The sequence below is a fragment of the Siniperca chuatsi genome, linkage group LG23, assembly GCF_020085105.1.
Source record: "Siniperca chuatsi isolate FFG_IHB_CAS linkage group LG23, ASM2008510v1, whole genome shotgun sequence".
NCBI lineage: Eukaryota > Metazoa > Chordata > Actinopteri > Centrarchiformes > Sinipercidae > Siniperca > Siniperca chuatsi.
In genome coordinates, this window is record NC_058064.1 from 18,092,306 (window position 1) to 18,113,128 (window position 20,823).

Below are 20,823 nucleotides of genomic sequence, written 5' to 3' on the forward strand. Positions count from 1 at the left end.
ACCACTGCCTGGGAGACGAGGAGAAAAGCCTTTCATCAGGATAAACTTCAGGCTTGCAGCATTTCTTTTCTTTCTTTTGCTATTCAGTGCACAGTTTATTTTCAAATGTCCACATAAATATATGTAATTTGAAAGTATGTAGAAGCATGTTTAATGTTATAATTCATGACTTTCTTTTGATTTTGTATATACAGTATGTGTTACCAGCAAGTATGTTAGATTTTTTTGATGTTTGATATACAGCAGTGTTTTGTGATCCAGTGTGGGGTGGGCACAATGTGTGGCATGACACAGAAGTAAAAACTTACTCACTTACAGTACATTTAATACTTACTACTTTTTCGTAAGTACAATTTTACATTTCCCTCAAACTGTATTTGGCTAAATAAATAAGTATTATATGAATGAAAATTCTCAAACACGTGTTTGCCAGCAGGTCTCAGTTTTTGCCTTTAGTGAATGATGGTCCAGAGAAAATCTGCTGCTCCTGAAATATGATACCTGTGTACTGTATACAGTATGTTCCCTCATATTTCCTTTTGTTTGTTTCTGCACAAAATGGCATTTAGATGGTCCTGTATTTTTCTAGCTTTACTACATTTCCCCAAGTAAATACTAAAGTGTACTAGCAAATTAAACCTGAACTAAACTGAACTTCATCTGTTTGTTTGTTCCTGGCACATTGCTGTAGCAACAGTTTATTTGCATATTTCAATGTAAACCCTGAACAGTTTATCAAAGGTTTTACAAGGGAAAAACTGCCTGTAATTCCAGGAGTCTGCAGAAAATGTGAGCCAAACTCTCCTAAAATGAACTCTATCCTCAGTAGGCGATTTGTTAATTTGTAACGAGGGGGGGAGGGAATTCGCCTATTTTTTTGCCCCTTGAACTGATTTTTAGGGGCAATTACTAAACTCTGAAATAATGTATAATTATTACATTATATTGTCAAATAAACACTCAATTTGCGGCACAAAGATTTGTTTTATTTGAAAAATAATAAGTGAGAACAGCAGAAAAAAAGTTTATGAGAATTCACGGGCACTTTTGCTCCAAGCTCTGTTCATTTCTGACCCAGCCTCTGTCATGCACTTTCTCTTTCCACCCGTCTGCTGTAGAGAATATTGATAAAGTATTGAGAAATTTTGATGGAGCATTTATATTTTAATCAGTGCAGCTATTCTAGCCTTTACGGCACTGGTTTAGTGGGCCAGGAAACTCACAGATCAATTGCATGCATTGTAAATCATCTCACGTGATGCTACTCAGCCAATCAAATCTGTGCATTCCGATAAGCATTGCGACTTGACTCAGGAGAAATAATTTCACATGACTTGCTCTAAAAAGAGATAAGAAGACAGCGGAAACAAAGCTTTTAATCAAGAATGGATGGACTCTTACATGTTCAGTCTTCCCACAGTTCAAAACCAGTATGTCTCATATGTTCCGAGACCGTGGCGATAATTAAAAGATATTAAAAAACTACGAGACAAACCACAGAGCATCTTTTGAGCAGGTTAACAAGGGGATGGATTCTGGTCATTTTGCTAACAGGATGACTATCCCCTTCGTCCCCCTCAAATGGCCTACCTATCTATCCTAGAGAACTTTAGATGTGTGGCAATACAAGTGAAAACAGATATTTGTGCAACTTGGGTAACTTTGCAGAGTGTTGTGTCAGATTGCAAAAGACTGCAGTGTCCAAATAAAGTACACGATAGGGTCACCTGGGAATGAATCAGTCTTTGGTTGTGGCCTTGGTTGATCATCAAAGGAATTTTCTGGGTAACTGGATTTAGTTTAGCCTCGAATGGTAAATGGCTACATTTATATAGTGCTTTGGATAAAAGTGCTTCAGTTATGCCTTTGTTGTTTTGTTTTTATTTTTTAATCCAGTGCCAGATGATGTGGTCACAGTGCTATGCTGCAGCCAGAGATGAAGACCGATCACTGATCATGAAGGTCAGAGCTTGTATAAGAGGGGAGGTCAGCATTTACCTTCCAAAGTACCGCGCCAGCTTCCTCTTTCTGACTGTGTTTGTCTTAATCACTGTTCTACGAAACATGGACTTCCTCAAGGTGAGAACCTGGTTTTACTGGGACCGCTTGAAGAACGAACCCTGTTTGAAATGTTTAATATAAGTCAGATTTCAGGATATTTGTTCCTACTGAAGATATACATCTTTACAAATGGGTCATACATTTGTAGTTTTTAAAAAGCCAGGTGATGTCCATAAAACAACTGGGCACTGAAGGAATGACTAAATGTGATTTCAGTTGGAATTACTCTTTAAATATGACTTTTGACTCTGCATCTAAAGAAATATTGGTGTGGATCATCTGCTTCACTTTACCTCCGTGTCTTCCACTGTGATCTGAAAAGATTCATTAGAGGAAATCAGTGAGGTAAAATGGCTTTAACTTAGATTCACCTCATCAGTGGAGTTTGTGAAAAGACATTTATTGTGGTTTAGTCCAATGTGTATGCATCAAAATTCAATGTATCTTTCAGCCATGGAATTCTTCCTCTGTCATGTCAAACCATTAGGTGTGAAACAGCCTCTATGGTGCTTCTGGGTCAATGACGTAAAATATCCCAAAACAGGAATTTCAGTGAATAAGACCTTGAAACACACACACAGAAAAAATTGGATTTAAATTTAACATTCAGGTTCTTGTCTTGTGCAAAGCAGATTGAGTATCTTGAAACTCCTGCATTTTGTCCCATGGGTTAATGTTAAAGGGACAGTTAACTCCAAAATTAAAGTAAATATTTTTCCTCTTACCTGTAGTGCTATTTATCCATCTAGATTGTTTTGGTGTGAGTTGCTGAGTTTTGGAGATATCGGCCGTAGAGATGTCTGCATTTTTTTAATGTAATGGGCCTATATGGCACTCAGCTTGTGTTTCCAAAAAAATACATTTGAAAAACTCAACAGCAATGTCTCTTTCCAGAAATCGTGACCCGGTTACTCAAGATAATCCACAGACTTGTGAGCAGTTTCATGTTGGAACTATTCATTATATTCAAAAAAGGCAGACATCTCTACGGCCTATATCTCCAAAACTCAGCAACTCACACCAAAACAATCTAGATGGATAAAAAGCACTACAGGAAAGATATGAAAAAATATGTATTTTTGATTTTAGGGTGAACTGTCCCTTTAAGAACAGATTAAGGATCACAGGGGAAGTTGGGCAAGGCAGAAATTCCTGCATCTTACAGCTAACAACTCAACAGTTCGTATCAACCCGCGAAAAATATTCCTTCTTGGCCTTTTTGTTTTATTTTGTTAATTTGCTTTTATGCATCTTTATCACCATCTCTCTCTCGACCCCCTGCCAGTTTCAGCATAAAGTGAACTCCACCATCATCTACCCAAGAGTTTCCACTGATCGTGACATGCATCACAGCTTCTGCACCTTCCAACCACTGTCGAATAGCGACGCTCTGGAGGAACGCCTCCTGCTAGACTCCATTGCTTGGCCTGAAACTCCAGTTTTGCCAGTTCCTCTTTCCCTGGAGCAGACCAGTGATCCTGCCCACAGCACCTTCACCATTCTTCCACCAGGGAGGGGGAGGACAGTGGCATGTAGGAGATCAGCTGGAGGTTATGATCAAAATGTATGACTTCCAGGGCCGTCCCAAGAAGTCTGGGGGAGACGTCTTACTCGCCCGGCTGCACAACCCGACGCTTGGCGCAGGTGTTGCTGGGCAAGTGGTGGATCATCTCAATGGCTCCTACTCTGCTGTGTTCTCTTTACTCTGGGAAGGAAACGCGCAGGTTGAGGTGAGGCTGAACACTATCATGTTAAATGTGATTGTACTGTAGGTGGTTTTAATCTATCTTCTATCTTCTGCCCCCTTAGTTACTGTTGCTACGCCTGTTAACTTCTCGCACAGAACATACTTATGCAGTTTGTAATAACGGTGGCAGATTTACCACTTGAAATTCTTAGTAATTTTAGAAACAACGGGACTTTGATTTCAGAAAACAGCAGGCTTCTCATTTCTAGCCATCTACTGTAGATTTTTTTGACTGAAAACTGCCACTAGCAGATTTTATCAGCTGCAGCTAACTAGCTAATTAAGCTAACGTTAGCTCCATGAGATGGTGTAGTCCCTCATTCATCCAGGAGTGTTCTATCTGTCTGTCGTACAGAGGCCTGTCTATCACCTCCTCCTTCTCAAGCGTCTGTAGATAGTCTATAACCTTCTTCTTGTAGCCATTGGTTGGATCTCTTTTAAGTTTTTGATATGTGGTTGTGTCTTCAAGAAGGTTGTTGACCTTGGTTTCATAATTGGCTGTGTTCAGAATCACAGTGCAGCGACCCTTGTCTGCTGGTAGAATGTTTATGCTGTGATCCTTCTGCAGTGCTGAGAGTGCCCTCCTCTCTTTGGATGTAATGTTGGAAGGAGCTTCTGTCATCTTGTTCTTCCTAATGGCTGTTGTTGTGGCTGTGATGTAGTCCACTGTAGGGATGTGGTTGGATGTAACTGAAAAGTTGAGCCCTTTTGAGAGCGCATCTTTTTCTGCCAGGAAAGGTGTCAGGATGCGGTCTGATAAGTTTTTGATCCAATTGTTTCTGTTAACACACGTCTCCCTTTGTTCAGTCCCTGATCTCCTGTTGTGCTGGTCCTTTCCTAGATTCTTCTTATTCAAAAGGATGTTAAATTTCTTAATTTGCCGCTCCTTGCTCTTCCTATGTTGTGCACCCTGTGCTATCTGTGTAAAATCCATCACTCTCTTGAGGATTTCTTCTGGGACAATGCTTGTTAACTTCTTCTGCAAAAATTCTGTTCTGTTCTTCAAATTGTCTATTCTTGAGTTGTTTTCCCTGATCCTTTCACTAAGCTTCTGGGTCAGGTTTCTTCTCCAAATCTTCTCTGCTCTGTGTCCTTTTACTGGTGGTTTAATCTGTAGGCTCTTGGGAATAATCTTGCTCTGCCTGCATCTTAGATTAAAACGGAGATGGTTCCTGTGGTCTGCTAATTTCCTGGCTGTGTTTTTGAGTTCCTGAACCAGATCCAAGGTTTTCTGCCCAAAATTCTTCAAAATAAGACGGCATAGTCCCTCATTCGTCCAGGAGTGTTCTATCGTAGAAAAGGTTTCAGTCGTAGTCTATACCCTGAGGAAGCCATTCCTTGCATCTATGGCCTTCCCAAAATTCACAAAAAGAATGTTCCACTCAGACCCATCGTGTGTAGCACAGATTCCATCACATACAACGTAGCCAAACATTTTACTACAATCTTGACTCCGCTGGTGGGGAACACAGTACATCATGTGGAAAACACACAGAAATTTGTGGACAAAGTGAAACATCTCCAGTTGGACCCAGATGACGTAATGGTTTCTTATGATGTTGTGTCCTTGTTCACCTGCATCCCGACCTCAGAAGCAGTGACAGCGGTGAGGAGAAGACTGCAGGAGGACTCCACCTTGCAGCAAAGGACCAAGCTTACACCTGAGCACATATGCAAACTATTAGACATCTGTCTTAACACAACCTACTTCCAATTCCGGGGACACTTCTACAGACAGATTCACGGCTGTGCTATGGGCTCTCCAGTCTCTCCCATCGTGGCCAACCTGTACATGGAACAGTTTGAGAAGAAGGCTTTATCCTCATTCCCGGGCACACCACCAAGTCATTGGTACCGCTACGTGGATGAAACCTTTGTGAAAATCAAGAAACAAGACTTGGAAGCGTTCTCAGAGCATATCAATACTGTGGACCCTAACATCAAGTTCACACGAGAGGATGCCAAAGAAAACCGCCTGGCCTTTCTTGATTGTTCTACACTCAGAGGAGAGGACGGAAAGCTCCAGATAGACGTGTACAGGAAACCAACACATTCGGATCAATACTTGCTCTTTGACTCACACCATCCATTACAGCACAAGCTGGGTGTAATCCGGACATTACAACATAGAGCCCAAGAAGTGCCCACCGGCTCAGAGGGTAAGAAGAAAGAGGAAAGGCATGTCCAGAATGCACTCTCAGCCTGTGGTTATCCTACTTGGGCTATCAACAAAGTTAAAAGAGCCAAAAAACAGGACAAAAGTGTAACAGAACCAAGAAGGAACTGTGTCTCCATTCCTTATGTATCTGGACTGTCTGAAAAACTACAAAGGATCTTTAGACAGCACGATGTTCCTGTTTTCTTTAAACCAGGCAACACAGACAAGACAGAAACTCTTTCACCCTAAGGACAAGATGCCCACACAAAAACAGAGCAATGTAGTTTACTCAATTCAATGCAGTGAGGAAAACTGCAAAGAACGGTACATAGGTGAGACTAAACAGCCACTTCACAAAAGACTTTATCAGCACAGACGACACGCTAACTCAGGATTGCAGAGCGCCGTGCATTTGCATCTAAAAGCTACAAACCACACATTTGAAGACAGCAAGGTGATGATTCTAAGTAGAGAGAAGAGTTGGTTTGAACGGGGTGTCAAGGAAGCCATTTTTGTGAAAAAAGAAACCCCCTCTTTGAACAGAAATGGTGGTCTGAGATTCAATCTGCCCAAAGTTTACCACAGTGTATTAGCACCTTGGTTACGGCAATCATATGCTAATCAGGTACTTAACAGTGATGAGGGAGGTGCAGCCAGAAAACAATTGGCCTGATTACTGATTACTGGGCCATCATGGAAACAATTAGGTCAGTTTCAGGTGAAACTAGCTAATCAACAGATACTCAGGTAGACTCCTTCCTGAGGGCAGGGCTTATGTAACACAGAGTAGCTTAAATTTCTGAGTTCCCGTTCCATTTTTTCACAATTGAGAATGACTTCCGGATGGGAGCCGAAACGTCTTGATTCTGAAAACAGTGTCCAGATGACTACGACTGAAACCTTTTCTACGTTAGCTCCATGAGTTGGTTGAAAACAGCAACTCATGGAGCTGACTTTTTGTTGTTGCCCCCTGATTTGTTTTAAAACAAGAAAACTATTAAATATGCACTTGATTGCTGCATAAATGATATCGGGCTAAAAGACTAAGGCTTCATGTCCTAGGCAAAAAGTCAACATCCTCACCAGCTGATGATTCATGTAGAAGACATGGAAATAAAGAAACAGCACTGTTCTTGTATTGCAGTTTAGAGCTGGTTAGTCCTAGAGTTATAAGTATGATAGAAAAATGTAAGATTTTAAGGTTATTTCATTCTAACATAACCAGACTACAATACATACGTTTAGTTAATTCCTTGGAAAAGCTAAAAAAAGAGATCACCCTCCAAACACTTTAAATGCAGAGTATCTTTCTTACTACAGCCCCATGCACACCACTTCAACATGTGGAGAAATCCAAAGATTGACAGACCTGCCGTGCCCAGTTACAGTTGCTAAATTATGATTGGACGATCGCTGTTTGGGGGAGGGGGTTATTGAATGGTCAGTTCTCCAGAGATTGTCGTCTGAAACTCAATCTGGTTAACGCCTGAAACAATGTGTGCAGCTTTAAATAGTGTTTATTTGTCTTTATTGATATGACTGAACATGACTCAGCTTAGTGAAAATTCTGGTTCTCTGTCCTATCAGGTGACGCTGGTTCACCCTAGTGAGGCTGTCACAGTGCTGCGCAGGCTGACCAGCGAACAACCAGACAGGGTTTATTTCCAGAGCCTCTTTCGCTCAAGCTCACTCTCTGAAACTACCACCTGTAACGTCTGCCTACGACCAACCCAGCAGCCGCTGTGCAACTATACTGACCTCCAAACAGGCGAGCCTTGGTTCTGCTACAAGCCAAAGAAGCTGAGCTGTGATGCCAGGATCAACCACTCCAAGGGAGGATTCAAACCAAACCTCAAGGCCAAGGAGGAGGATCTCTTTCAAAGGTGAGGGAGCAGTATTTGACTGTCATTAAGATAATTGGTTAGTATTTGCTGTGATTCATTTATGTTTTATTGTAAATTTATTTTATAAATTTTATTTAGATGTGGTCTTTTCAGAAACGTAATGACTTTAAGGGCAGCGCACAAGCTATAAAAATAACATTGACATATTATCACCTTATAACGTTGGTATGGCTAAAGTGTTAGCAAACAGTGGCCTATTTACACATCCAGTAGACATGCAGCAACATTAGCATTCATTTGCAGTTGTATTTCTGGCCACCTGGCAAATGTAAATTCAATATTCTATCTCTTTTTAGCTCTAATTTGGTCTCCACAAATATCTGGTTCTTAGGTGCTAGCTCCACTATGTTCACCAGCTAGTAGCTAACTTTGTCTGTCTGCTGTTTAGTAGTAGGTAGTGCACAATTTGTTAATCAGAGCTGTTTCTGATGAAAACATCTGCCTGCTGTGTCTAATAAAAATATGTTGATGAGATCAGTGAGACTCAACCAAAACAGCAAAGTTACGGGCCATAAAACCAAAACAATGAGCTGAAAGACGCTACAACGCTCTGTAGAGCTGACGGGAACTGCAAAGTCGGGTTATAATTATCGCTGCGAGCGACACCTTGCACAGTACACATATGAAAATATTAATTAGTCCATCTTTAACTCACAAAATGTATTTTCTTAGGCTAAGTTTTGTGTAATGTTGAATTAACTTTTCCAACAGTTGTTAGTGCTTGATTATTCTAGTTTTTCTAGTGTTGTTAATGTTGTGGTGTGTGTAAGAGATATTCTATTATGTGTGCTTTTCTTCAGTGGTGTCAACATGAAAGTCTCTATTTGGGCTTCAGGACCTGCCAATGTCACTGTGTTGCCAAAAAAGAAAGGTAAAGCATGACTTTTACTACTGCCACCACTGCCTAAAATAATAATTCTAAACTGAATGTGCTACAGACAATGAAAGTAAATCAGGCAGGAAAAAAACATTTGCAAACAACTTACCACTTTCTTCTGGGTAGCGTTCTCCTGTAGAGAGATGTATTCAGTCCAATTTGAGAAGAGCGCCGGGAGCAAGGAGTAGGCCTGCAAACCTACAAGTTCATGAACGTGGCACCAGCTGTTAGCAGTCGAGCTAGTCTCTCAGGAGAAAGGATAGCCCATAAGAGGTTCATAAAATCACTTTAAACCTGCTGTTATCCCCCAAAATAAGGAGGAGCTGCAACTGCTTACTTGATTTTAGCTGGAAAACTAGCACTTTCTTTCTCACAACTGTGTGGAGGAGCATTTACTATTTGCATGAACCAGTGTTTTGGAAAGGGGAGTTAAAATAATGGCCATTTTCATATTCGCTTTAGTTGCTAATAACAGTAGCCAGCAGGTACATTAGCCACGATTAGCAGTTAAAACAGGTGTTCTCATTGGCATCATCATTGTTTCTTCCAATTTTGAAGACCACTTTTCTACATTTATACATCTGGTGTGGTAGATGAGGTTGGTGTATGTCCAATATACCAACAAGGTTTTGATCCCTGTAAAGGCTCAAACTACAACATTTTTACAAACACCATTTAGGTCTATAAATAGTGAGTATTGCTTTAAAAGATAAGGTTGATAGTATTCTATATTTTTCTTCTTGTCAACAAGTCCGATGAAAAGGCCAAAACCAACAATGAATTGATGGTGTACCCAAAGCCTGAAATGGCTTATTCCTCTTTGTGATAGAGCTCCATTGTTGTTCAAACACTATTAAAAACACATCAGCTAGCCACACTGTAGCACTGGCCGTCATGTTCCTTTGTCACAATGAACATGCGCACTGTAGTTTATTTCAATATAGTTCCACGTACACTGTCCTGTATTCACTAGTGCACCAAATGTGTATTAATCCGCTGCTGAAAATATGTCCAGCTGTTTTAGAAAATTACAATGAATTTAATTAAATGTATTTGTGACACATTTATAAAGATTTGCATATTCAGTCGTAATGAAATGACTTGACTGCCACAGACAGGTTAGGGAGAGCCCTTGGTTTTTGTCTTTTCATGGGATTTGTTGACAATAAGAAAAATATAAAATAAGCCAACCCTTATCCTTTAACTTCCTCTCAGGTCAACCAGAGGTGAAGCGCAGCAGTGTGAAGTCAGGACTCTCTGGCTATTACTACCAGGGTGTGTGGCGAGCACTAGGTGACACCAAGGTTCGCCAATTCAACACCTCCTCTGCCATCAGTCAGTGTCTGAAAGGCAAGGTGGTCCACCTGTATGGAGACTCCACCGTCAGGCAGTGGTTTGAACACCTCCACGCAGCACTACCAGGTAGCTGATCCACAATGATTTCTGGCAACAGTTTGATTTTGTTCACACTGCAGCTTAATCTGTTCCCTCTGTAATACTTTTAGATCTTAAGGAGTTTAACCTGCACAGCCTGAAGCAAGTTGGACCTTACATGGCCTTGGACCATGCAAACAACATCTTGGTGACATACCGCTGCCACGGTCCTCCTATCCGGTTTGCCAATGTCCCAGCCAGCCAGCTGCGTTACATTGCCAATGAGCTAGATGGCTTAACCGGAGGCCCCAACACTGTCGTAGTTCTTGGCATCTGGTCTCACTTCAGCACTTTCCCCATCGAGGTCTACGTCCGGCGGCTGCAGAGTATCCGCAGGGCGGTGGTGCGGCTGCTGGACAGGGCTCCAGACACGCAGGTCGTCATCCGGACCGCAAACCTCAAAGCTTTGACGCTTTATGAGACGCTAATCAACAGCGACTGGTACTCGCTGCAGCGTGACAAAGTGCTCAGAGCCATCTTCAAAGGACTGAATGTTCGTCTGGTGGACGCCTGGGAGATGAGCCTGGCCCACCACCTGCCACACAGCCTCCACCCACAACCTCCCATTATTAAGAACATGATTGACGTTCTCTTGTCCTACATATGCCCTCAACAGGGCGGCTAGATGTGTTTGTTGGGGACAGAGGAGAGGGGATTCCAGCACACACACTGAGTTTACATGTTGTCTCCGTGTTTCTACCAAGTGCTGCATTTTTTGTTCAGCAGTCCATGCAAAGACTAACAATCATTTTTCTAATTTATTTTTAACCAGGGAAAGTTGAGTCAGCACAAAAAAACAGAACAGGATGGAAATCAGCTACAAGCCAGGTTGGTGTTGGGTATTACAAATAACCACTGCTGACTGATAACTTTCTACCTAAGAGATAACCTGTGCTCTGCTAGTTTGACTCCAATGTACAATGTGTGTGGTCACTGTAGTTCACCATAGTTTCCAAGTGCAATTAGTGTTGTGATTTCTGGAAACAATTTAGGGTACAAATATACTTTCAGCTTCATGGGGAAATATGTCAACTGATGTGACAACTCACCTCATCTTTCAAATTTAGGAGCTTTAGAAGTGCTGGTAGGTGAATTTAGTTAGAAGACGTTTTAGAAGAAAACATGGATAATAATGTACAAGAAGAATTGACTGACTAACTGAACAGGTGTGTTAAACACAATAATAGTGCAGTTAAGATAACTCATTAAAACTCAATAATAAATCTCCGCTAACCTCGGCCCCAGCCTTTGCCGCTCATGGTTCTTTAGGAGCTGGTCAAAAAGTAAAAAAACAATAAGCTGTGTCTCAATTCATGGGCTTGATCCTGCAGATTGTGGAGTAACTGATGTGTCCTTTGCAGCCCTAAATATCCCACAATCCACTATGCACTATGCAGTTGTTTTACAGAGCTTTCAGGCGATCCATGGCAGCTTGTAAAGCTGGAAAATGTCACATGACTATGTATTTATAGGATATTTGGTGGTTCTCAATCACTGGTAAATATTTGACTTGAACAAGGACCATGTAAGGCGAGATGAACGTCAAACAAAATGTCCACTGTCTGTGCTTTTTTCTTTGGGACATTGTGGCTAAATGAAAGTTATATGAATATATTTACAATTAGTCAGCTAGATTATGTCACTGTTGTTGAACACTTCTCTGCTCCCAAGTTGTTTCTCTGAATAGTGTTGTAAACCTTGGATGTGTGAGCAGTACCAGACTGTAGCCTACATTACTTCAGCTGATTGTGCCTTACTGAGAGCAGCCAAGGTTCCATTCTTTCTGACAGTAAGTTTAACAAAAACATGTAAATCTGTCTCAGAATGACTCCTGGGATGGTTTATACACCAGAAGCTGTTGTTATCCAGCAGGGTGGGAGTTTCTTCCATTCTATAGTCAGTCAATGTGGCATAAAACTGAAGTGGATTCACTTTTTTAGGAATTTATAATAACAGCCTTAATAATAAATAATATCTACCTTTACCTCAACAGCTACATTTATGAAAATGTCCCTCAAGATATATGAATGTGTTTTATGGCTCAAAATAACAGAAACAAAGATATTTTCATGATGTAACAATAATATATTTACATGATGTCAAACTGGTATAGTAAGTTTATCGGCGTATTGGAGTACTGATGCAACACTTTTAAAACCCGTGTAATTTAAACTGCTGTTAAAACTACTGATACCGTTGTTGACAAAACTGAATGTTGTATGAAATGTTAATGTGGTTATGCTTGGTTGTGGGTTGATGGAAAGTGGGGAAATGTAATTTCTTAGTTGTTGCACTTTCCTGCATTTTTTTATTTTGCTTATTTTGTAAACGCAAACTGGAATAATCATATGAAATGTAGATTATTTTCATAAAAGTTCTTGTAATGGAATATTATTTTGAAGACGAACGCACTGTGAAGTGTACTCACTGTTAATCACATGTTGTGATTTTTCAATAGGAATAAAAAAAATTCAACAAAACAAGGGTTCTGCAAACAAAACCATTTAATGAATATGTATTTTTTACTCAGGTGTATCATAATGAAATGAATGCACTACATGTGGACTTTCATTCATTAAATAAATCAAAATCTTCCGCAAGATGATCTACTACACCAGAAATAACAAAGTAAAATAATACATGTTTTAAAAAGTTATGACAGACTTGATCATCATTCTGGTGGCCTTCATGGAGTAAGGCGCATGAGTTTTCCAGGTTTGCCAGTGGATGCCTGACGCCCAACCGATGTGTTCACCGGCAGGATGCCAGTCGCTGTTCAGACTAGCAGAGCCACAGCGACTGTACCACCAACCGCCACCGTTTGAAGAGGAACATTCATTTTCAGCAATGTCACCGAAGATGCAGGGAGAGCAGCCGTCGTTGTCACGGTCGATGGTGCTGAAGCCGTAGCCATTCTGGTCAATGCCTGGATAAGCACCACGGATGGCATCACCTTTGGACAAAGTTGGAAACCATTTAAGGAAGTCTGGAGTTTAGAATTCAGAGGGTTCCTTTAAAATGTAACTTGCTGAACAGTGGCCACTGTGAGCACAAGTGGCAGTTACAAGATGATCGAATTTCCCTTCATTTTCAAAGATCCTCTTGTTTTACATTTGTCATAAAAACATTTAAATGTTCATCTGTGACATGCTAAAATGTAGCATAACAGTAGCACAAGTACAAAGGAGTCATAAAGTCAGTGAGCTTACTCAGTAATGTCAGTTATACAGCTATATCTGGATTAAGTTTGCCAACATGAAGCCAACGTGGAAATGCCAAAAACTGCAGTTCCTCAAATGGCCACTTGAAGCTGGCTCCAAAAGTGAGTCAGTCCCCATAGACCCCCATGTTAAAATGCCCAACTTTACAGCAGAAATAAAAATGTTTGCAGGCTGGTACAAAAAACTGTTTTGGTCTCTATAGCTAATTTCCCCCTTCATGACAACTGTGAGGGGGGTGAATATTTATATAACTCACCCGTTTAAATTATATTAAGGCTGAAAGTTACGCATAATTAAGGACATGTCCGCTTTGAGTGACAGGTGGGTGCCCTATCAGGCGGCTAGCCGCTAGGTGGTTCATTAACCAGGCCTCATTCGGCCCGCCTCAGCTCCACCTATTTGCCCATTTTTGGATTAGCCAGAGTCAGGCACTGCCAAGATGGCGACACCCGGAGCCACCGGAGCCACCGCCCTCTTTGAGCTTCACAACGGCTCTTCAGAAACCTATGGGTGACGTCACGGAAACTACGTCCATGTTTTATACAGTCTATGGTCATATCAGACCAAGTACGGCTGTAGCAGAAAAACCCCTGAGTGCAATAAATTGAGCAAAGGTGCATTTTATTACTTATAAATTCAACTTTTCAGTTGTGTGAGGAAAATATTTTATTTAATCTTTAAAGCTGCCGTGTGTAGCATTTTATCATGTGTAGATCAACACAACATTATTCTAGACACTTTACAAATGAGATCATTCCTGAAAGGACTGTCAGTCTCTAGCTGCTCTACACTTATGTATCAAGGCTGAATTTGAAGCTGCTGGATTGCTTTACACCACAAAACAGGAAGAGGGGGCTGCTGTTTCAGAGAAAACAGAGCTGCATGCAAAGCCATCAGAGCTTCTGCTGACAGCAGATGGTGGAAGACGTGAAAGTCAAAGGGGAAAATCACGTGACTGAAGGAGCAAAGATCTTGAAAGGGAAGCAACAGGTTTTATAGGAAATGTCTTAGGTTTGAGAACCATAAGCACTAAAAAAAGTTGTTTCCAAGGTAACAACAATAAATAATAAAACCTCCATCATTGTCTTGTGCTCACAGACTCACAGAATTATTTTTATAATGATGTTCTGACGTGAACATCATTATAAAAATAGCTTTTTGATAAGTGTTAATTTACATTTATTCAAATTATAAAGTACAAACAACAGTGGAAAGGGTGCACAAGTAAGGCAAAAGGACTATTCCAACCAGCATAAATTCAATTTCATTTCACAATGGCATAACATCTGTGTCTATAAAAAGCAAAAGGAAAAGAGGGATAGTAAGAAAAGCTTAAAAGCAGCTGTACCTGCATTTCCTCCGTAATTCCCGACACGCAGTTTGAAAGCTGCTTTTTCATCGGCAAGTCTAAAGTTTGTGTACTCGGCGAATGCAGTGCCACCTTCGTGGGTCCACAGGTCGACCCTCATGATCCAGGTCTTGGTCTTGTTGTTGGTCAGAGAGAAAATCTTCTCCAGACCGAGCCAGTGGTCCTCTGGGGGAATCAGCAGAGCACAAGGAAAAGATTTACGTTTGTCTGTCTTTGCACAAATTCACAGAAATAAACAAATCACTTCTTCATTATATGTAACTACTTGGAGAATGCCTTTATTCCAAACACTTTTCAAAAGCCATAAAAAGGACGATAGGTTTCCAAGGCCCCAAGGCAAAGAGTTTGGCCCATTACAATAACAGGTGTCATCGCCTGCAAGGAAGTAAGGCAAGAATTCAGGGTCAGCTGAAAGTTCAAGCTTGTAATTTCTGAAGTGGCTCCTCACACAATGCTTTCCTGCAGGAGTAGTTGGCACCACAGCCTGATTTGCATACATTTCTGTGTGGTAGAAAATGTGCATATCGCACTCACAGTGTAATCTAATTTAGTTTTAGAGCTGGATTGTGTCGGTAATATGTCTCTTCCCTCCGACATTACGGTGGAGAGCCTGTGACAATGTCAATAAGGAAAAATAATCTCTTTATTACTGCAATGTTTTACCTTCACAGCAAATTGAATCCCTAATCCTGTATGTTCATTTGTATTTAACAAAGACTTTTCTGGGATATATATTCACTGTGTTAGTAAGGCGTGTCACAGTTTACTTACGTGATAGGTTACCAAAACCATTTTTATATTCTGCCCATTCTCTGTTAAAGTGAACCGCTCCTCCACTGCGCCTCTGAAACACCACCCAGCCTCCATCTGGCCGCATCTCACAGTACACCTGAGCAGGTAGTCCAGGAAACATATGTTAAGAAAACCAGCTGACAGGCTTTTCACACACTACCTGAAGACTGAGGCATCTTTTACAGTTTTTGGAAAAGATTACAATTTGTGACTTTTGACTTTATTGATGTCAGTCATGCATATGATTTAAGTAAAAAAAAATTACATTAACAGAACAGAAAAGTACTACATTTTAAGCTAAGTATTAGGTATTAAAGGTCCCATGTTATGCTCAACCAGACATTATGTTTATCAGACTGTTCCTTGCTGCAGCGCCTCTATTCACCCTCTCTGAACACTCCGTTTTAGTGCCTGTCTCTTTAAGGCCTCCCTCGCTAAAAGCCCACCTTCTTCTGATTGGCCAACTTCCAGAAGCCTGCCAAGGGGCCAGTGTTACCAACTTGGAGACTTTGTCATTAGATTTAGCAATTTTATTTCTAAAAAGCGACTAGCGGCAAATTTAGGGATTTATTCAGACCATCAGGGAAAAGTCGAATATATTATATATATATTATTATTCGTTCCCGTGCATTGTGCCACAGTGTCTCTCTTCCTGTCCTCTCGCGCTGTGTGCAGGCAGTCAGTGTGCTGCTGTGGGGCAGCTTCCCTCTTTCTCTCCGGATCTCTGGATTAAGATGTTATAGTGTGTAAATATGTAAATAGTTCGTTTGATCATGTAATCTTCTCCCACCTTCCTCCCATTGTAGATTTCTTTTTTTTACTTCAAACACACGATGTCCCCATAATGAGTTTGTGAATATTTGGCCAAAGATTGCTCTATCTACGTTTTATACGTCTTAAATTAAGGTGATCATCAGAGGGAAAACCAGAACATATTTAACTTTCCTTCACAACCGAAGAAGCACTTTCTGAAAGACATACTGAACAACCTCCAGCTCAGCGACAGTTGTGTTGTTAATAAAGTTTCAACAACAGCACAAAAAAAAAGGTTGGACAGTGGGTCCGGGTCATATATGTATAATAAGAACTGGATAGGACACCGCGCGCGCAGCCTTGTTTCCAATTTTTCCCTCATGCCCAAAAGCACATTTCCCACATAGGCCACCATTATAAAACAGACGTCTGTAAAACTGTTGACAGGACACCTCAAACTGCAAACAAGGATAATTATGACTCTTTCTATTATGCATTTGTGATTTGTAAAACTTTCCTCGAGCCGAGAAATGCGATTTAAAAATCGGTGACGTCATCACAATGGAAAGTCTATGGGCCGAGTGGGAACTCGCGGACGGGGCTGGCGGAGAAACACTACTGCGCATATTCAGTGGGCGCATACCCAGGAAGTGAACCTGGGAGCTCGAAAACTGTTTTGGCGTATGCTCAGGCGAGCAATTCTCATTGAAATGAACAGGCGCCCGCTTTGGGTCCTTAACGATTCCTACAGTGTATTTCTGTCACGCTTATATGAGTGAACTGCACTGAGCAAAACGCGAGGACCGCACATTACATCAGTGGCTGTCGAGTCTTGCTGGACCACAGCAGCGTGTGTGTGAGAGGCGGCGGCAGAAAGTGACGGTGAATGGAGCAGAGCAGAGGAAAAGAAAGAATTACTTTGTACATTACATGTCAGGTGTAGGGTCTTTTATGATACCTTAAACGGGGTGCTGACTCCGGGAGGCTGGATTACGTAAACCCCACTGGATGCTTGTGGTGAGAGAGCCTTAATCTGTGTGCAGTCTGTTCCTGAGGTTAGCATGACAAGAGAAAAACAAGAGGATGACCAGCGTTAAACTGAATGAGTGGTGCCTTGAACCTTCCATAATTTGTAATTCATTTGGATAATTTACATGAAATTGTAAGTATACTGTAAGCAATTATAACATTCACCATACCTTGAGAAGAAACTGCTTTCTGCTGCTCCTAGCAATACCACAGAAACAGTTTTAAAGTGAGACTTGGTCTACTGTAAATGTACAACTTAAAAATACAGACATTACAGCCAGAGCTGAACATAATAAAGAGGGAAGACATTGGAGAGAGGAGGAGAGGTTTATGTAGTTTTTATTTTTACCTTAGCCTGCTCTGTGCAGCTCAAAAGAAATGCCAAGATGAGCCCACAATACCAAACCAGACTCTTCATTTTGACCTGGTTTTCACAGTTTAAAAGTGACATGTTAGCCTTAATAGATAATATAAATATCTTATACATTTATTTACATTTAAATATCTAAAACATTTTCTAAAGAAATGTAATCTTTTAATCTATACTAAACAGGCAAAACAGTGTTACAGTGAATGTTAAATGACACCAGCAGTTCACAACTCAACCCTTGCAAAGTGACAGACTTAGAAATAAGAGAAGCCAGACATTTCAGCCTTCATTCACTTTCACAAGGGTAAAATACTACATTACTATCCAATCATTTCTTTCTCCAAATACTTACCTGCGTGTTGGATGGACTTTGTATCCCAGTTCAGATTCCACAACAGAAACTGCACCTTTCCCCACGGACTAAACTACCACACTGTTTATCATAAATGCCGTCACTTCCTAGTATGCAGACTGAGTAGAAGCAAACTCTGAATAACAGACCCAGAAACTTTCCGTAATTCTCTTACTACAGTAACTTCTTGTTTTACAGAGTATGTCACACAACTTTCTCAACTGTGACACAACACTGCTGCGCTAAATATACCCAGCAGTGTTTACGGACTTGTTTTTCTGACTTTTCTGGCTAAACCTCTACAACATTCCAAGACTGACTCAAACAAGTGAAAAGGCTGAAAGATGGCAGGCTTGTTTTTCTGACTTTTCTGGCTACACCTCTCAAGGCAAATAACGTTCCAAGGCCGACTCAAACGAGAAATACCTGTTATGTTGTTGAACAGTGCCAGTACCTAGATTGAAATCACAATATTGTGCATTCCAAATAATGTAGTAATAGTAATATATTCATATATATAGTGCCAATTAGCAAAGTTGAGCATGCTGACACGCTAAACTAAAATGGTGAACATGGTAAACATTATAGCAGCTGAACATCAGCCTGTTAGCATTGTCATTTTGAACATGTTAGAATGATGACGTTAGCATTGAGCTCAAAGCGCAGCTTTACATAAGTACAACCTCACAGAGCTGCTAGCATGGCTGTAGATTGTTGGAAGATTTTTGCCCTTGCTCATTGGCAGCATTTGACCTGAAAAGCATGTGTCATTGTGTTCTAATATGGTGCATTTATGTGCAGGATGGAAGATTATAGATGGAAAATTACAGTTGGCTGTTTAACAGAAACCTTTTTAATGAAAGATGCTACCAAATTAACACACACACGCATATACATATTCTTTTTTTTTTTTTTTTTTTACAATATCCATGTTTTCATAGATACATATATATTTTGTTTTCCAAGTTTGAATTTACCACAAACTATAAAATAAGTTTAAAATGAAAAAGTTACACAGTGTAAGTGAAAATGCAGAATTCTCTTTTTTCCTATTCATCACACTCCAGCCTTGCTGCCCGCCTCTGAGAGCAGAAAAATACGGAATGAATATCATGCCATATCTCCAAACTGGAAAAAAAAAGCTTTGAAAGCTTGAAATCTAATAAAAACAGCTGCAGTTGTGAAGAAGGAAAACTCCAATACAATTTTTTTTCAGCCTATCAAAACATTATGCAATCCTTCAAAACGTGGTTTCAATCTTACAAAACATTTGTTGGAGAAACACAGTAAAAAGAGGAAAACTCAAATACAAAATAATGTTTGCAGAGATTTGAAATTGTCAATCAAAACATTATGCAAGCCTTCAAAACTTAGTTTCAATCTTGCAAAACCTTTTTAATTAGATTTCAAGCTGTCAAACACTGAGTTTCAATCTTGCAAAACCTTTTTAATTAGATTTCAAGCTTTCTAAGCTTTTTTTCTTTCAGTTTGGAGATATGGCATGATCTTCATCCCATAGAAAAACACAATTTCCTTAAAATCTCAATTATTTTCCCAAATCAACCTGCACTCAGAATTCCTCAAGTCTTTCTGCACTAGCTGACCGAGAAATTAGTTCTTGCAGACCCTTCACCATGCAAATAGTGACAGAGCAGTGATCCTCCTCCATCCCAAACCCGGGGTACAGAGGCTCAGTGAAGGTGCTGTAGAATGTGTGAAGGTGGCTGAAGGTGCCGCCCGGCCAGTCCAGATACACTCCCACCCTGTGGGAGCGAGACGGAGGTGCTGGTATTTCCACAGGCTGGTGGTCGTGCTGAGCACTGTAGTGATCCTCAGAGCAGTACAGACTCCAGGACTGGTCTGTGTAACCAAACCCACAGAGGTGAGAGCTCGCCCTGCGGCGGATCCCCCTCATCGCCACTGCGACGTCCACCCAGTGTCCTCGCCACTCCACCTCCCAGTAGTGGCGTTGGGTGAGGCCTTGGTGACACAGCACCTGGGAGACGCTCTCGAACCTGTCGGGGTGATCTGGGTACTGCTGGTTCTCCCTGACCCACGTCACCTGCTTCCCACTGTCGTACAGAAAGAGAGACTTGGCGGCTGTGTTTGTGTCCAACGTCAGCGTACATGCATCTGTACAAAACACAGATATGGCTATTTCAGTGTTGTTTATAAACATTATTTTTATTTCATTACAATGATGAGGTCCATTGTAATGTGCTTTGGTGGTGCATGTAATATTAATTAATTAATATGCAATTCATTTAAGTCAAAACTGCCACACAACTGTTCCAGAGCTTTCAGGACCCTGACCTGTGCCTAATCTAAACAAATAGACACGGACAGAAAGACAGAGCGACAGAAAGAAGAGAAATAAAATACCACAGTGAATGACGAAATATAAATATAAAGAAATAAAACACACAAAAGCAATAAAATAAACAATAAAATAAACAGCCAGTTCAGGTAAAATCAGGATATGCTTTCGGATAAAAATGTGTTTTGAGAAGAGACTTAAACGAAGACACTGACTCAGACAACCTAATTTCTTCAGGCAAGTTGTTCCAGAGCCTCAGGGCCCTGATAGCAAAAGCTCTGTCCCCCTTAGTTTTCAAGCTGGACTCAGGAACAGACAGGAGACCCCTGCCCGAAGATCTCAAACTACGTGAAAGTTCATAAGGGATTACAAGGTCTAAAATATAGTCTGGAGCCAGGCCATGAAGAACCTTAAAAGTAATCAATAAGATCTTAAAATC

At 40.8% G+C, this 20,823-nt stretch overlaps 1 protein-coding gene and 1 pseudogene across 1 annotated transcript; one reads left to right on the plus strand and one right to left on the minus strand.

Annotated features, from left to right (window-relative positions):
• Window positions 1-1,638: 1,638 nt before the first annotated feature.
• Window positions 1,639-12,661, plus strand: LOC122871260 (annotated as a pseudogene).
• Window positions 12,662-12,667: 6 nt separating this feature from the next.
• On the minus strand, window positions 12,668-18,266 carry LOC122871261 (angiopoietin-related protein 5-like). The gene is made up of 7 exons (XM_044186168.1): window positions 18,068-18,266; window positions 17,695-17,769; window positions 17,516-17,543; window positions 17,275-17,366; window positions 15,543-15,660; window positions 14,751-14,936; window positions 12,668-13,134 (listed from the first exon to the last, which is right to left on the minus strand). Exons 2-7 carry the CDS (start codon window positions 17,761-17,763, stop codon window positions 12,827-12,829), a joined length of 801 nt encoding a protein of 266 aa, XP_044042103.1. The 5' UTR covers window positions 17,764-17,769; window positions 18,068-18,266; the 3' UTR covers window positions 12,668-12,826.
• Window positions 18,267-20,823: the final 2,557 nt, after the last annotated feature.